General features: G+C 40.1%; 1 protein-coding gene across 6 annotated transcripts in view; it reads left to right on the plus strand.

Moving 5' to 3' along the window:
- WWC2 (WW and C2 domain containing 2) overlaps nucleotides 1–14,235 on the plus strand; it is a 218,975-nt gene that overhangs the window by 94,383 nt on the left and 110,357 nt on the right. For 4 of the 6 annotated variants that reach the window (XM_065545722.2, XM_005556375.5, XM_065545723.2 and 1 more), the window contains exon 2: nucleotides 1,464–1,573. The exons of the other annotated variants lie outside the window; for them this stretch is intronic. In XM_065545722.2, coding sequence (XP_065401794.1) covers nucleotides 1,464–1,573 — 110 coding nt within the window. The remainder of the gene's footprint in view (nucleotides 1–1,463; nucleotides 1,574–14,235) is intronic. 6 annotated transcript variants of the gene reach the window in all.

Below are 14,235 nucleotides of genomic sequence, written 5' to 3' on the forward strand. Positions count from 1 at the left end.
TTAATAATCTGACACTTTGACTACTTATAACGTCCCGGATGCTCTTCCAAGTTAATTCCTTTTTATCCTGAGTTTAATTTTAGGAGCTAGTTAAATTGCAGGGAGAGTATGTGAGGGTGTAATCATCACTTAAAAGAGAAGGAAACTGAGGTAGGAAGAGGTGCCCAGTAAGTGGTCTCACAGTGAGTCAGTGGTAGAACGGGTTACCCTCATTATTGCTTCTGTCTGCTGAGCTGATTTGGAAGGCCAGTGTCTTCTTTGGAGCTATCTCTAGGAGGAGAGATTTCATGCTATAGGAAGGTTGAGAGGAAAATAGATCCTTCCTTTCTATTGCTGTTTTGTGTCCTTGGATGACTATTGCAGAATAGGCCTGGAAAAAAAGAATTTTCCTCCTTGTATATCATTCTTCAGCATTCTGAAGGGTGGATGATGTACTTTGTTATTCTGATGAATGATATAATTCTGAAAATGACCTATATTTCAGTTGAACGTGAGATCTTTGATAGTCGTTAGCATGGATAAAAGGGATTCCAGGAGATTTTGTATGTAAGAACCATGCTAGTGGTGCCAGTGCGTTAAGTTAGAAAATGTGTTGACTGATGGTGGCCACCCTCCAGCAAGGCATCTGTGGTGTTAACCTGCCCATGGCTGCTCCAGTAGCCAGGGAAAATCTCAAAAGCAAAATGCAAGAGAGTGAGAAAAAAAAATGTATTGTAATTAAGTCTGAAACCTGTACTCTGCTTAGGAAACTGTAGTTTCTTCATTCGTTTTAAAGAGAAAAACTCCTACAGAGAAAGTGTCTTAAAGAAAAAGTGGTCTTGAGAGAGTATAAAGCAATTTCAAAAGGTGAGATCACATTGATGTATGAATGAATACTTTATGTATTTGGTTTGGTTCAAAATTTTGTTGAGTGACTGTTATGTACAAGATACTTATTAAAAAAATTGTCCTTCCTCTCAAGGAGAACTTATAGTAGACTTCACAGTTGAGTGTTTAGTTAATTTATATATGAACATCCAGTCTGAAATTGATGTAACCTGATGCGGATCTTGTCTCAAAACTACTGATAGTATTTTCATGATACCAGTATTTGAATCCTGGGATACATTTTTCTTTTTAATGGGGTATCTGTTTCACTGCAGAGCTAGAGCTAGATCCCAGGCTTCCTCACTCTCAGCTTGGCGTTCTCCCTGATTTAGGATGTCTTCATTTATTTATTGTATAGATTTATCTCCAAATACTAGATTTATCTCCAAATATTAAGCAGTGAACTTTCAAAAGGTTACTGTGACTTGTCCTACTTTTTTGGATATACACATCTGTATTTTATCCTTGTTTTGTTTTGTTTTTTTTTTCTTCAAGATTTTAAATGCAACCTAGACACTTGTGGTTAGGGTGCTGAATTTTGACATATGCGGTTTGACGGAAAGAATCACTGGTGTGTCTATTCTGGTTTGTTGTAGGTTAACGAAGCCCTTGTCATTTGCTGATTGTGTTGGGGATGAGCTGCCGTGGGGATGGGAAGCAGGGTTTGACCCTCAGATTGGTGTCTACTACATCGATCACATCAACAGTAAGTTTTCCTTTTTGATAAAAGCAAATATATCAGAAAAGTAATCCCCCAAAACCTACAGGCGCACAAAAGGATAAACATGTTACAAAGTGAATTTCCAAAACCCCATTTTCTTAGTGACTAACATTTAACTGAAATGCCTTTCTTGGTATTTGGGGCATGTACATAGAGTTGTCCTTATGGGGACGGAGAGGGAGAAAGGGTGTGCCTGCCTGCCTGCCTGCCTGCCTGCCTGCCTGCCTGCCTGCCTGCCTGCCTGCCTGCCTGCCCGCCTGCCTGCCTGCCTGCCTGCCTGCCTGCCTACCTGCCTACCTGCTGGGGAGCGAGGATTCTCCTCCAGCACAGGTCTGGGAGCCTGTGGGGATCAGAGCCACTGGGCTCCTCTTTCCATGGCCACTGCACCTTCTGACAGGGCTCCTCCTTTCCGTGTGCTTTTTGCCACAGAAAGACTTGGGCCTTGGCACAGTGTGGTTTGTAGGCTGAGACTGGGGAGGGGTTGGCCCTCATCAGTGGCTCTGGAAGACATAGCATAGCTGGGAAAGGTCCTGAACCTCTTCCTTTTTTCTGTTTCCTGATTTCTGTGTCGTTGGAAGGGAAAAACCTCTCATTTTAACAGCTTTTAAATCTCTCACATCTCTGACATGGTAAGTCTAGCGCAGAGGATACCGTGACCGTGAATGACTTTCAAAAACACATACTTTGAAATATTTTTGTATATTAGTATATGTTTGTGTGCGTGTTTATATGAATATCTAGCTCTCTATCTACTCCTTTAAAAATTTATTCAGATGGTAGCATACAATACTCATTCATTTTGCTTATTCACTTAAAAATAATTATTTTATTTTTATAGATTTTGGGGAATACATAATGAATTTATTCCTCATTGTCTTCTTTCTTTGAGTTCTATTCTTATATTTAAAATTTGTATATGCAGTACTCTGTAGTATCTTTAGGAACAGTATCACTGTAGCAAAGTGTTTCATTTGATACTCACTCATTAGTGATGGCTTGCAGCTGCCCTTGTGTAGGTAGATGATATATTTCTCAAGGGGCCAAAAAAGCCTGTATTGTTAGCTGCGAGGCACCATCTTCCAGGCGGGTGAGGTGGAGGGCGGGAAGGAGCATAAGCACTCTGAAGTCTGGTGAGCACATACGGTTAGTGATCTGTTTCAGTAGAACACCTGTCATACACAGTTTGGGAAGCAGCTTTCATGTATACTGTACATTATTAGTTCAACACAAATACAAATAATAGTTTCTACAAGTTGTTGCCTCAACCTCTTTTATATGACCAGAAGAAGTGTGACTTTTTTGTAGAGATACTCTTTCTCTCTCCCTGAAAGTTTCTAAAAGTTCTATGTAGAATTAGTGATTGTGTTTTTAAGTTAGCTTTTAATTTTGTGTTTTCTAATAAATGTTTATTGATATGCTGTATTAGTATATACCAGGTTTATTGTGTATCAGTCACTGATAACCAACTGTCATCTGTAAGGGTGAAATGAACTAATTTTGGTAAAATTAAGTTCATTTTAAGCACTGTGTGTCACCCTTATGTCATTGCAAATAAACAAGACAGTGAAATATCTGAAATGTATTAACTATTTAACTCTCACTTTTATGCTTATTTTAGATGAATAATTGTGTAGCTTTCTTTCCTTAAAGTAGTATTTGAGAAACCAGAAACCAACCTCGCCATCCTAGGTCAACAAAAATAAGCTCTCTTGGTACCATAATGAGAAAAGGAATCCTCTCAGCCTCCTTCTCAACACCTACAAACTCTTTGATACCTAAACCCACCTTCAGGGCTTCCTCCTCTTTCTCAGTGAAAGAGACGTTCCTCTGGACACCTCCACCCCTACAGATACCTCTTAATAACTTTCCTATTCCATCCTTCTCTCCTGTTTGGTGTCTTTATTAGTTATTTCCTGATTTTAAAATGTTCTCCTACCATTTCTATTAATAAATGATTCTTTTGTCTTAATATATAAACACTGGAAACTCTCAAAACGAAACCAAAACTGCAAAAGAAATACAAACAGATGGCATTAAACTCCCTCTCCTCACCCTCTCAAAACCGTCCTTCAACCAGAATCCATCGCCATCTGTGGTTGCCTCCTCTTCCCTTCACAGCCAGACTTGCTGAAAGCTGTAGTCTGCAAGAACTCCACTTCCTCCGTTGTTCTCCATCATCTCGTTGAACCTGTTCTTGCTGAGGGCACCTGAGACCCCATGATGTAGTTTGGATATTCGTCCCATCTAAATCTCATGTTGAAATGTAATCTCCAGTGCTGGAAATAGGGCCTGACCAGAGGTGATTGGATCATGGGAGTGGATTTCTCATGATGGTTTAGCACCATCCCCTTGGTGCTGTCTTTGCTGTAATGAGTTCTCACAAGATCTGGCTGTTTGAGGTGTGAAGCCTCTTCCACTTGCTCTCTTGCTTCCTCTCTCACCACATAATGTACCAGCTCCCGCTTTGCCTTCCGCCATGAGTAAAAGCTCCCTGAGGCCTCCCCAGGAGCCCAGCAGATGCTGGGGCTGTGCTTGTACATCCTGCAGAACCGTGAGGCAATTAAACCTCTTTTCTTTTCTTTTCTTTTCTTTTCTTTTTTTTCTTTATAAATGCCTCAGTCTCGGGTATTCCTTTATAACAAAGCAAGAAGGGTCTAATATACCCCACAAACTGTCAAATTCAAACAAGACTGTAGTCTCGTCTCTGTGACTTGTCACTGTGAGTTATTCCCTCCTGCTCTCTACTCTTTGGATTTTGTGACATACTGTTCACATATCTGACCGCACCTGCCCAGCTTTCTTTTGCCTGTTTCTTCTTCACTGGGGCCTGCTGTCAGGATTTCTGCAACAGTCTTCTGCTGTGTGCATGCTGCAGACCTCCTTGGGTGATGACTTCAGTTACTTCCTTCAGGCTGCTGGCCGCCACATCTGTCTAAGTCTTTCTCAGAGTCCAGATGCATATGTTCTTTCCTTGCTAGAAGGCTCTTCCCAGTCTGCTTGCTTTGGCCTCTCCTTTTTCATCTCCTGCCCTGCCTGGCACTGGAGACCTCTAGGAGTACCCTGTGTCTCCTGGGCTGGCCGCCTTTCTTTGCATCTGTGGAGTCGAGCCTGAGCACTCTCTGCGCAGCCCCTAGGCCCTCCTTTTGACTGAAGGCCACATCCTTCTAGGGGTGGTCTGCTCAGGTGCCACTGCTTCCCATAGGCCTTCTCTGATACCCACCCCTCCGCCTCACAGGTCTCCGTCCCATTCTGGCCAAATGCCCCATCCAGATACTTCTGGAGGACCAAGTGCATAGGAATTTTTTTAAAAGGGTTGTCATATTGCATTTATACTATTTTTTGTATGTTTTCCTCACTAAATTGTGAGGAACAAAAGTGACTGTATCTTTTGTTTTCATCGCTGGGCAACTAGTATAATGATAAACACTTAAAAGGTTAAAAAGAAAAGCTTTATTGCTTAACTCAGCAATCAAAAGCTTTCTGTTCTTATTTAAAGGAATTAAAGTACATTTCAAGTATAAATTATGTGTCGAAAAACACCATTTTGAATATTTTAAAACTTCACTATTAGAATATAAAATTTTAAGTCTGCTATTTTGCTTTAATGGTAATGGTATTCTAGCGGTCTGATGTACCCAAATTACCAACAGCAAACAGTTCACCCACTGAAAACGATCTGGTCCATTGTCTCATTAATCTTCAAGACATTCCTGTGAAGTAGTTTAGGAAGCAAACGGTATTATCTTCTCAAACAGCTGTTCCACACATATGTTGTGTTCTGACATTGTATAGTTTCAGCATAATTTTCTCATTATTTAAAGAAAAAATTAAATAAGGAATGTTTGGCTGTTTAACACGTTTCTAACAAACACTATTGAATATTTAGAAGTAGAAGATTTGACCTTGACAGTAAAAGTTATTTTAGGCCGTAAGTGTTTTATGATCACATTCACCTTTCGGTGGGTATGTGTGGAGTGGGGGTATAGATATCAACGAGGGATGTTTGTAACTAACTGGAAGGGAAATGAGGAGGTATGGTTTGTAAGGTTTTGATATTATTAATACAACCAGAAGTAAATCACTTTTTGGTAGAGTCTGAGTTGTACTATAGCTATTTTTTCTTTCTTTTAGTAATTGAGGTTTCATTTACATACACAAAAATGCACAGATTTTGAGCATGTATTTTGGGTAGACTTTGACGTATGTATAATCCTTTGTAACTTGCCCCCCCATCAAGGTACAAACTTCTTCAGTCACTCTAGTAAGTTCTGTCCTGCCCCTTTCCAGTCAGCCCTCCCTACTGCTGCAGACATTGTTCTGATTTCTATCACCATAGCTTAATTTTGTCTGTTCTGGAACTTCATATAAAAGGATTTGTTCAGTTTTGGGAATAGATCCTTTCAACATGTTTTGCAGTTTGCACCTGTAGTCCCACCTACTTGGGAGGCAGTTTACACCTGTGGTCGCACCTACTTGGGAGGCAGTTTACACCTGTGGTCACACCTGCTTGGGAGGCTGAGGTGGGCAGATTGCTGGAGCCTAGGAGTTCAAGGCTGCAATGCGCTATGATCACACCACTGCACTCCAGCCTGGTTGACAGAGTGAGACCCTGTCTCAAAAACAAACAAACAAACAAACGAAAAGTAATGATGTATAGGAGAAAAGTAAAAATATAGATAAATGAAAAGAAGAAAAATTATGTTCATACAACCCAGAGTTAACTAAGTATTCTAAATCTTTTGATGTGTATCCTTCCAGACTTGATACATGCATGCACATATACACAGTTTTTTAAAATTTATTTTTGTTTTATTTTTGGGGGGTAGAGATGGCATCTCTCTGTGTTGCCCAGACTGGCCTTAAATCTGACCACAAGGAATGCCCCTGCCTCATACACAGCTTTAAATGTATTTTACCTCTCAAATGGGATTATATTATATATACTGTTTTATAAACTTTTTCATTTAATGTATAATTTTCATCAAAAAATTTTTTTCTCCATCATATCAATTGATAATAGAACCTCACATTTCTGTCAGATGATTTTCGTAGAATATAGTGAAGATTCTTTGAAGCTGAGCATGGTGGCTCTTGCTTGTAGTCCCAGCTACTCAGGAGGGTGAGGTGGGAAGATCACTGGAGCCTAAGAGTTCAAGAGCAGTCCTGGTAACGTGCAAGACCTCATCGCTTTAAAAAAAAAAAAGGATCCTTTTGTGCACTTGCATAAAACCCTTCTGTGGCACATTATTGCTTACAAAATGAGTTTCATATTCATTCACTGGACATTCAAGACATCACAGGCTAGTCCTTCTTGGAGTATTGGTAAAGAAATGAGAGCATACAGTGAAATAAGGAAAGGACCACCAGCATGCTAGGAGAATGTGGGGAAGCATGAAGAAGCAGCCTTTCATCCTAAAGAGTGTGGCCGTGGCTACTTGGAGAAAGTGCTTTAAGCTGACACCCAAGAGATGACTGAGTTAACCAGGCTGGAGGAAAAGGGGGTGGGGAAGAAGGAGGACGGCAAGTAGATTCCAAGGTCTCAAGAGGCTAGAGAAAGCAAGACTTGAGGAAAGACATGCAGGAAATTCAGTGCAGCTGAAGGCTGGTGTGACTGGGGTAACCGGGGGTTTTGGCTGGGGCAGGGAACGGGCCAGGTTCTTTTGTCAGGAATCTTTCAAAGCCCTCTTTACTGCCTGTTCCATGGAACTGGACTCTTTTTCAGCCAGAAGAAACCCATTTGTCTCTAAACTGCCATGGCACTTAGCCATTCTCCACTCGAGGCACTAATTGTGTTCTACATATATGTATGTCACTATTTCTACGTTTTGCAAGTTTCTTGGAAGGAGGGTTGATGCCTGAATATCTTATTTTCCCTGTAGTAGATGGTCAATAATTGTCTGTAGGAATTAATGAACAAATAGTAAATACAGCAGATACTTTATAAAAAGGAAGATAAGGAAAGTTACTTATATTCATTTGATTTATTCTTCCTGAGCACAGTAGGAAGAATATAAATATCCTTTATAGACAAAAATAATCTTCTTTGAAGAATCTAACATTATTTTCCATGATAAGCTCTTGTAACTCACATGTGTTCTCTACCTATAAAGTTTCACATCTATAAAACTGATGGAATGTGAATTCCTTGAGGTACAGGGCATTTTAACAGTATTATATATTGCTTCTTTGATATAGTAGAAAACAGCAAATTATATTGTAATGCCATGAGCTCCCAAGGCCACTAGGTCTTAATAAAAAATACCACATTTGTATAATATACTTGAGTATTTACATTTAAAAAATAATCTTCACAAATCTGTTCTGCAAATACAGTGATGGAGATGAAGCACAATCCTGCTTTATGAAGCCTTCTTCTAAGGTGCCTTGGGAACCGTCTTTTGCAGTTCGTATTTGAATTGTGCAATATTTCGGAGATGAGAATGCTTCCCACTGACCCTCTTGTAATGTGTGGTGTTTAAACCAGTCTCCCGGAGTGTTTTTCCTGACCTGTCCAAGACAAATGCTGAAGTTTATTATCGTCTTCATTATTGCACTTTATTCACTGAAGTGTCAGTCAGTGTTTTGTGGCATTTTAGCCAATGACAAATATTTTATTGAAATATACTGTGTCCCCAACATGGGGGAAATATGATTGGCTGAAACCTCAAAAGATTGAAAGAGAACTGAGAGTACATATCTTATAATTATTATAACTTGAGAACTTTTCAGATTTTTAACATACATTTTTAATTTTTATTATCTCTTTATTTCATTAGTTTATTAATTATGTATCGCATCATCACAAATTCTCCCAAAACTTACTGGTTTAAAATAATATTTATTATCTCATGGCTTCTGTGGGCCATGAATCTAGGCAAGACTTAGCTGGATCCTCCAGCTCAGGGTCTCTGTGGTGGTTTGCAATCAAGGTGTCAGCCAGGCTGCAGTCATCTCACGGCTGCCTGGAGAAAGATTTGCTTCCAAGCCACTCGTACGGTTATTGGCAGGATTCACTTCCTTGTTGGCTGCTGGCCACAGGCCTCCCTCGTTCCATGCCACGTGGGCCTCTCCACAGGACAGCTCACAGCGGGGCAGCTTGCTTTGTTAGAGTCAAAAAGCCAAGAAGAATCAGGGAGAGAGAGAGTGAGCAAGACAACAGCACGGTCTTTTGTAACCTCATCTCAGAAGTAATGTCTTGTCACTTATTTTATGTTCTGTTCATTAGAAGCAAGTCATCAGATCTATCCCATACTCAAGAGGCATAAATTACTAGGAGATGAGGATTATTGAGAGTCATCTACAGTTCTGAAAACTTTTCAAGACCATACATTTATGTTTGTTAGAGGATGAGTTCTATACTTTGAGGCAGGTTAAGAAGTTTTATTACAGTTCTCAAGGGAAAGGGGCATAGTACACCATTCCGGGCCATATGGTGGAGAAGTGCTTGGGTTGGTTGGGAGGCAGAAGGAGCAGAGGAGAAATCATGGCCCAGAGCCTGTATTGTGGTTTCCTTGGGAAGGAATGAGTGAGACAGGGTACGCAAGTCTGAACAAGTTTAGGATTGGCTAGATTGAATAATTTCGGCAGACTCTGGGTTATGGGAATGGTCTCTAGTTGTCCAGCGTCTTCCCCTGGAGGGTGATGTAGGGCAGGGGAAATACTGGTTTGGTGTGTGAGTTAGATAAAAGAGGAGGTTAGGGATATGGCTTTGGACTGTTGGTTTACATATGAAGGATGGGCTCATGGGAGTCATTTGCTATCTTAAGAATTAAGTTAGCCCTGGGAGGGGCAGTCTCTTCCCAGACAGCAAGGCCCCTGAGACATCAAAGCATCACAAAACATATAAAATTTTTTAAAAAATGATCAATACGCCATCCACTGACAAATGGAAAGTGCAACACTGTGTGTCATACTTAGAAACTTTGAGAAGCAATATTTTGTTGATTGTTTTTCAGTCTCATCTGCTGATCTGCCCCTGACATCTTGTATAAATACGTATGTGGTGGAGTGTGCAAATTCCACTAAGGGAAGAGGAAGCAGAGTGGATATAATTTTATAATTTATTAAGTTACAAGACTCCTTTTTCCCCAGTGTTGCTGCCACGTGCACAGATTGAGGGGAGGTGTTGAGCATATGTATATATAATTCATTTGTTACAGCTGACTCTATCCCATTTTCATCAGCTAGTTCAAGCCAGGGTAGGTTAACATGGGTGCAGAGTGATCTGTGGAGCCTTAGTTCTAGACACAGATGCTCTCTGGAGTCAAGGCTGGGGTAAACAATGTGACTTTATAATTTCTTTGCTTTTGCAGTCTGAGTATCAGAGACAGTGTTATAGCTTACTAGCATTAAAGGCTTTTTGTATTTTGCAGTATCTCATTTAATCCTCCAAACAGCCCCCTGAATTAGCTCCATTTTGTAAAGGAGGAAATTGAACCCTGGAGAGGTTTAAGAACCTGCTCAAGGTCACACAATTTGTAAATGACACACCTGGATTTGAACCCAGTTAGACTGAATATAGAGTTCATGATCTTAGCTTCTGGGATATTACATCTCAGTTCTTTTTTCCAGTATTCATATTCTTAAAACTTCCTCAGGACTCAAATGATTCATGTGCTTTTTTTTTTTTTTTAACCTTACTTCATTACGACCTGAGTCTCAGTATTCTCAACGTACATTCCAATGTGGAGTCATTTTAATTATTCAGGTATTAAGAGGAAGGAAGAATTATCCCTCCTTTTCCTGTTTAGTTTTTCACAATCCATGTACCTCAGCCTTTCTGCCAGCCAGGTTAATGCTACCGTAGCATTTTCTTTTTTTCTTCTGCCTCCTGCACCTCAGTACCTCCTCATCTCCTTCCAGTAATAAATGCCGAGGTTCTTGTTGGAGCACTTCCCTTTTGTATGTTCCGTAGTCCTTCTGTATCCACACCTTTCGTTTCCAGTGTGGTCTGGGCTGACTGATGTACACTCTCTACACCCCTGGGAAAGGGGTTGTGGAACTCTGAGTGGGCTGTGGAAGTATTTTCAGGTATGATATGACATCAGGGGCTTAAAATCTAAGAGTACTGTTAGTAATGGTGCACAAAAATGATTTTATTGAGGCAATTAGGCTGTGCCTTAATCTAATTTTATGTTTTACAATAACCAGAGCAGCTTATTTATTCAGTTCTCTAGTAGAATCTTAGAAAACGATTGCTAGAACTTGCTGTTACATTTCTCTGTTAATGACAGGTTTATTTTCCTTTTTTATTTTCAAGAGTGAATCTTCCTGTTATTTCTCCCCTGCCTTGCCCATACATACAGTGTTACTAAGAGCCGTCACAGGAGGATATGAGAAGTACAGTCCAAGACCAAACTTCTTTCATTTCCATTTGCATAGATTATACAAGGGTACGTTGGGTTGAGTTCTCTCAGAAGCAAGCCCTAAGCCAAGAATTTAAGTGAACGTGGTTTATGATGGAAATCCCGGGATAAACCATTAAGGAAATGAGGAAAGAAAGAAAGTGAGGGAAAAAAACAAGTGAAGGTTCTATTTCTGTGAAGTCTCTCACTCCACTTGATTGTGGTGACTCCAAAGTACAACTTCTACCTCAGAGTTTGCTCTACCTGGGAGTTCTTTCTGTCTTCTTCACTAGTCAGTCATTGGCTGCAGGTGAGTTAGTGAAGTGCTCTAGAGCAGTCAGACATCCATCAACAGCAAAGAGTAGACCATGGCAGAAAGACCCGAGAATACCAGGATAGGACACCAACAGTGTCCACTACAAAGGCTACATCAGAAAATATTCGTCCATATTTCACCCTCTGTGTACATCCAAGAGACGTGAGAGTAAGAGAGGTAAAATATTTCTCCTAGAGTCTCACATCTGACTAGTTCGATATGGAATCCACACGGCCTTACTCCCTAACCAGTGCTCTTTTCAACAGCTGATAGTGGCAAAGGATTTTTATTGCTGTTCTGATAGCATCCGTTTGTCTGCCTATAGCATCCCTTTCTCCTTTATAACTGAGGTATTATTATACCTCAGTTCTCTTTAACATTCATCAGTCATCATCATTCATTCATTTGAACCTTGTAAAGCATATTTTAATAATAAACTGTAAATCAGCTTTGTTATTATATACAAATACATAAATTGCATCTATTTTCACTATACAGTTCATGAGTTTTTGACAAGTGTACACCATGTAACCATCACAATAATCAAGATAGAGAACATTTCCATCCGCTCAAAAAGAGCTTTCTTCTTGCTCTGTTGTAACAAGTACTTCTCAGTACTGCTGGGCCCAGGCAACCACTTTCTGTCATTGGATTAGCTTTACATTTGCCCACATTTCATATAAATGGAATCATACAGCATGTGCTCTTTTGTGTCTGGCGTCTTTTCACTCAGCTTGTGTTTAAGAGTCTTATATATTGCTGTTGAGTATTTTGTTTCATTTTGTTGCTGAGTAGTAGTTTATTGTATGGATATACTACAATTTGCTTAGCCATTAGCTGTAATAGTTTTGTCTCTTATGAATAAAGCTGTTAATGAGCATTTGTTTAGAGGTCTTTTTGTATATACATATTTTTGGATCTCTTGGGTAAATAACAAGTTGTAGGATTGCTGGGTTGCATGGTAATTGCTAAGTTCTTCTCCAAAGTGATTGCCCCTTTTTAGATTCCCAGTGGCAATGAATGAGAATTCCAGTTGCCCCACATCCTCTTCAACACTTGACATGGTCAGTTTTCAAATTCTAGTCGTTTTATATAGTGAGCAGTGGTATCCCATTATCGTTTTGACTTGTATTTCCCTGATGATTGGTGATGTTGAGTCTCCTTTCATCTGCTTACTGACTGTTTGCACAATAGTCAGTAGATGTGTGGGTTTATTTTTGGACTCTATTCTGTTGTAACATAACTGTTTTATCTAGATTATGCTTATTCCATCATTTCTACATTTCCAGATCTGTTTCTATTGACTGATTTTTCTCCTGATTATGGACCATATTTTTGTGCTTTTTGTTATGTTTAGTAACATTATAGTGGATGCTAGACATTATAAAGTTGGTTTTGTTGTTGTTGGTTTCATTGAGTGCTAGGTTTTGTGCCTTTTAGGGAGATTTGTACTTTTTTTCTTCTGACTGGCAGTTAAGTTACTTGCTGACCAGTTTGGTCCTTTAGGTTAGGTTCAGAGTAGCCTTTACTCTATGTCTTATTTAGCTCTGTTGTTAAGGTGTAACTTTGCTGTGGTCTCCACTGGATTCCCTAGATGTTCACTGTGTCCTTTCTCCTCTGGCTGGTCATAATTGGAAACTGTCACAGCCCTGTGTGAGCTCAGGGAATTATCTGCCTATAGCACCCCAGTTGTCCTTTGCGTGGTGTTGTGCACGTCCCCCTTGTGCATCTTAGCATTCACCCACAGACTTCTTGTAACCCCTGTGCAAATTTCTGGAACTTCTCCAGTTTCTGGAACTTCTGTGCTTTGCTTTACAAATTCCACCTCTCATGGCTTCCATGAAGTCTGCTTGCCTGTCGCTTCAATTCAGCAGTGCCTCCTTTCTCTGCTTCAGTTACCCCTCTTTGCACTGCTGTCCAAAAAGTGCTTTCAGACAGAAATGTAGGATAATCATGGGATTCATTTCCCTTCTTTCAGAGATCACAATTCATACTACCTGTTGTCCAACATCTGAAAACCGTTGTTCATATATTTTCTCTTCTAGTTATTTACTGTGGCCCTGTTATTCCACCATGGCCTTCTTTGTGTTTTGCTTTGTTTTTTAAAAATCTCTATTAATCTTTTGTGTATCAAGCTTCATGTGTTTTCTGTATTAAAGCCATACTTCTGTTTGTCCCAAATTATCCCCTGTTTGTGTTTGCTGTTGTTGGGAGTGGGATCCACTTAGATACAATGTCCTGCTAGAGACAAGATCGTAAGTCACAATACCATAGTTTTTACGCCTTTGAACTATTCTATTTTATTTTAACACATTGTATTACTGAATACAACATACAGAAAAGTGCACAGACTGAAATAACAAAGTTTATCAAATATTTTAGAAGTGAACTATGTAATTTCGATGGGTGAAAGAAATAGAACATCAGTATCCAGGAAGCCTCTTTTATTTACTCTGTCCCATTCTCAGCCCCTTCCTCTACTGGCACATGGCCACTTTCCTTTCTTTCACAGCAGAGGGATCCAATACATGTCTGCAGACACAGGGGGATGTCTCTTAACCAACCTGCACTAACCATCACCAAAACTATCCATTCTCTGGTATACATCATGGTACCCCAATGCTGGACACCAGTACACTCCAACTCCTTGGCCCAACGTGTGGTCAAGAAATAGGTCAGTTTTTAAATATGAGAACATAAAGTGTTTGTGGTAATCTGATTCTTTTGTTTTTGTTTTTCTTCACGTTTTGTGGCTCCTACTGTGGCTTCACCACACAGTAAAGAATGTGTTTGGAGTTTATAAACTGAGCATAAGCTGCCGTGGAAGACAGAGGATAAGGGCTGACCTGCAGATGAGGTGGCCGGGGCACCTTCTGGAGGAGGCAGCGTGTGAATGCTGTTGCAGAGCACTGGTTCTTGGGCTCGGCTGCTCACTGGAATCACCTGAGCAGCTTTCAAATCTGTAGTGCTTGGGTTCCACCCACAGA

Source organism: Macaca fascicularis, chromosome 5 (assembly GCF_037993035.2).
Source record: "Macaca fascicularis isolate 582-1 chromosome 5, T2T-MFA8v1.1".
NCBI lineage: Eukaryota > Metazoa > Chordata > Mammalia > Primates > Cercopithecidae > Macaca > Macaca fascicularis.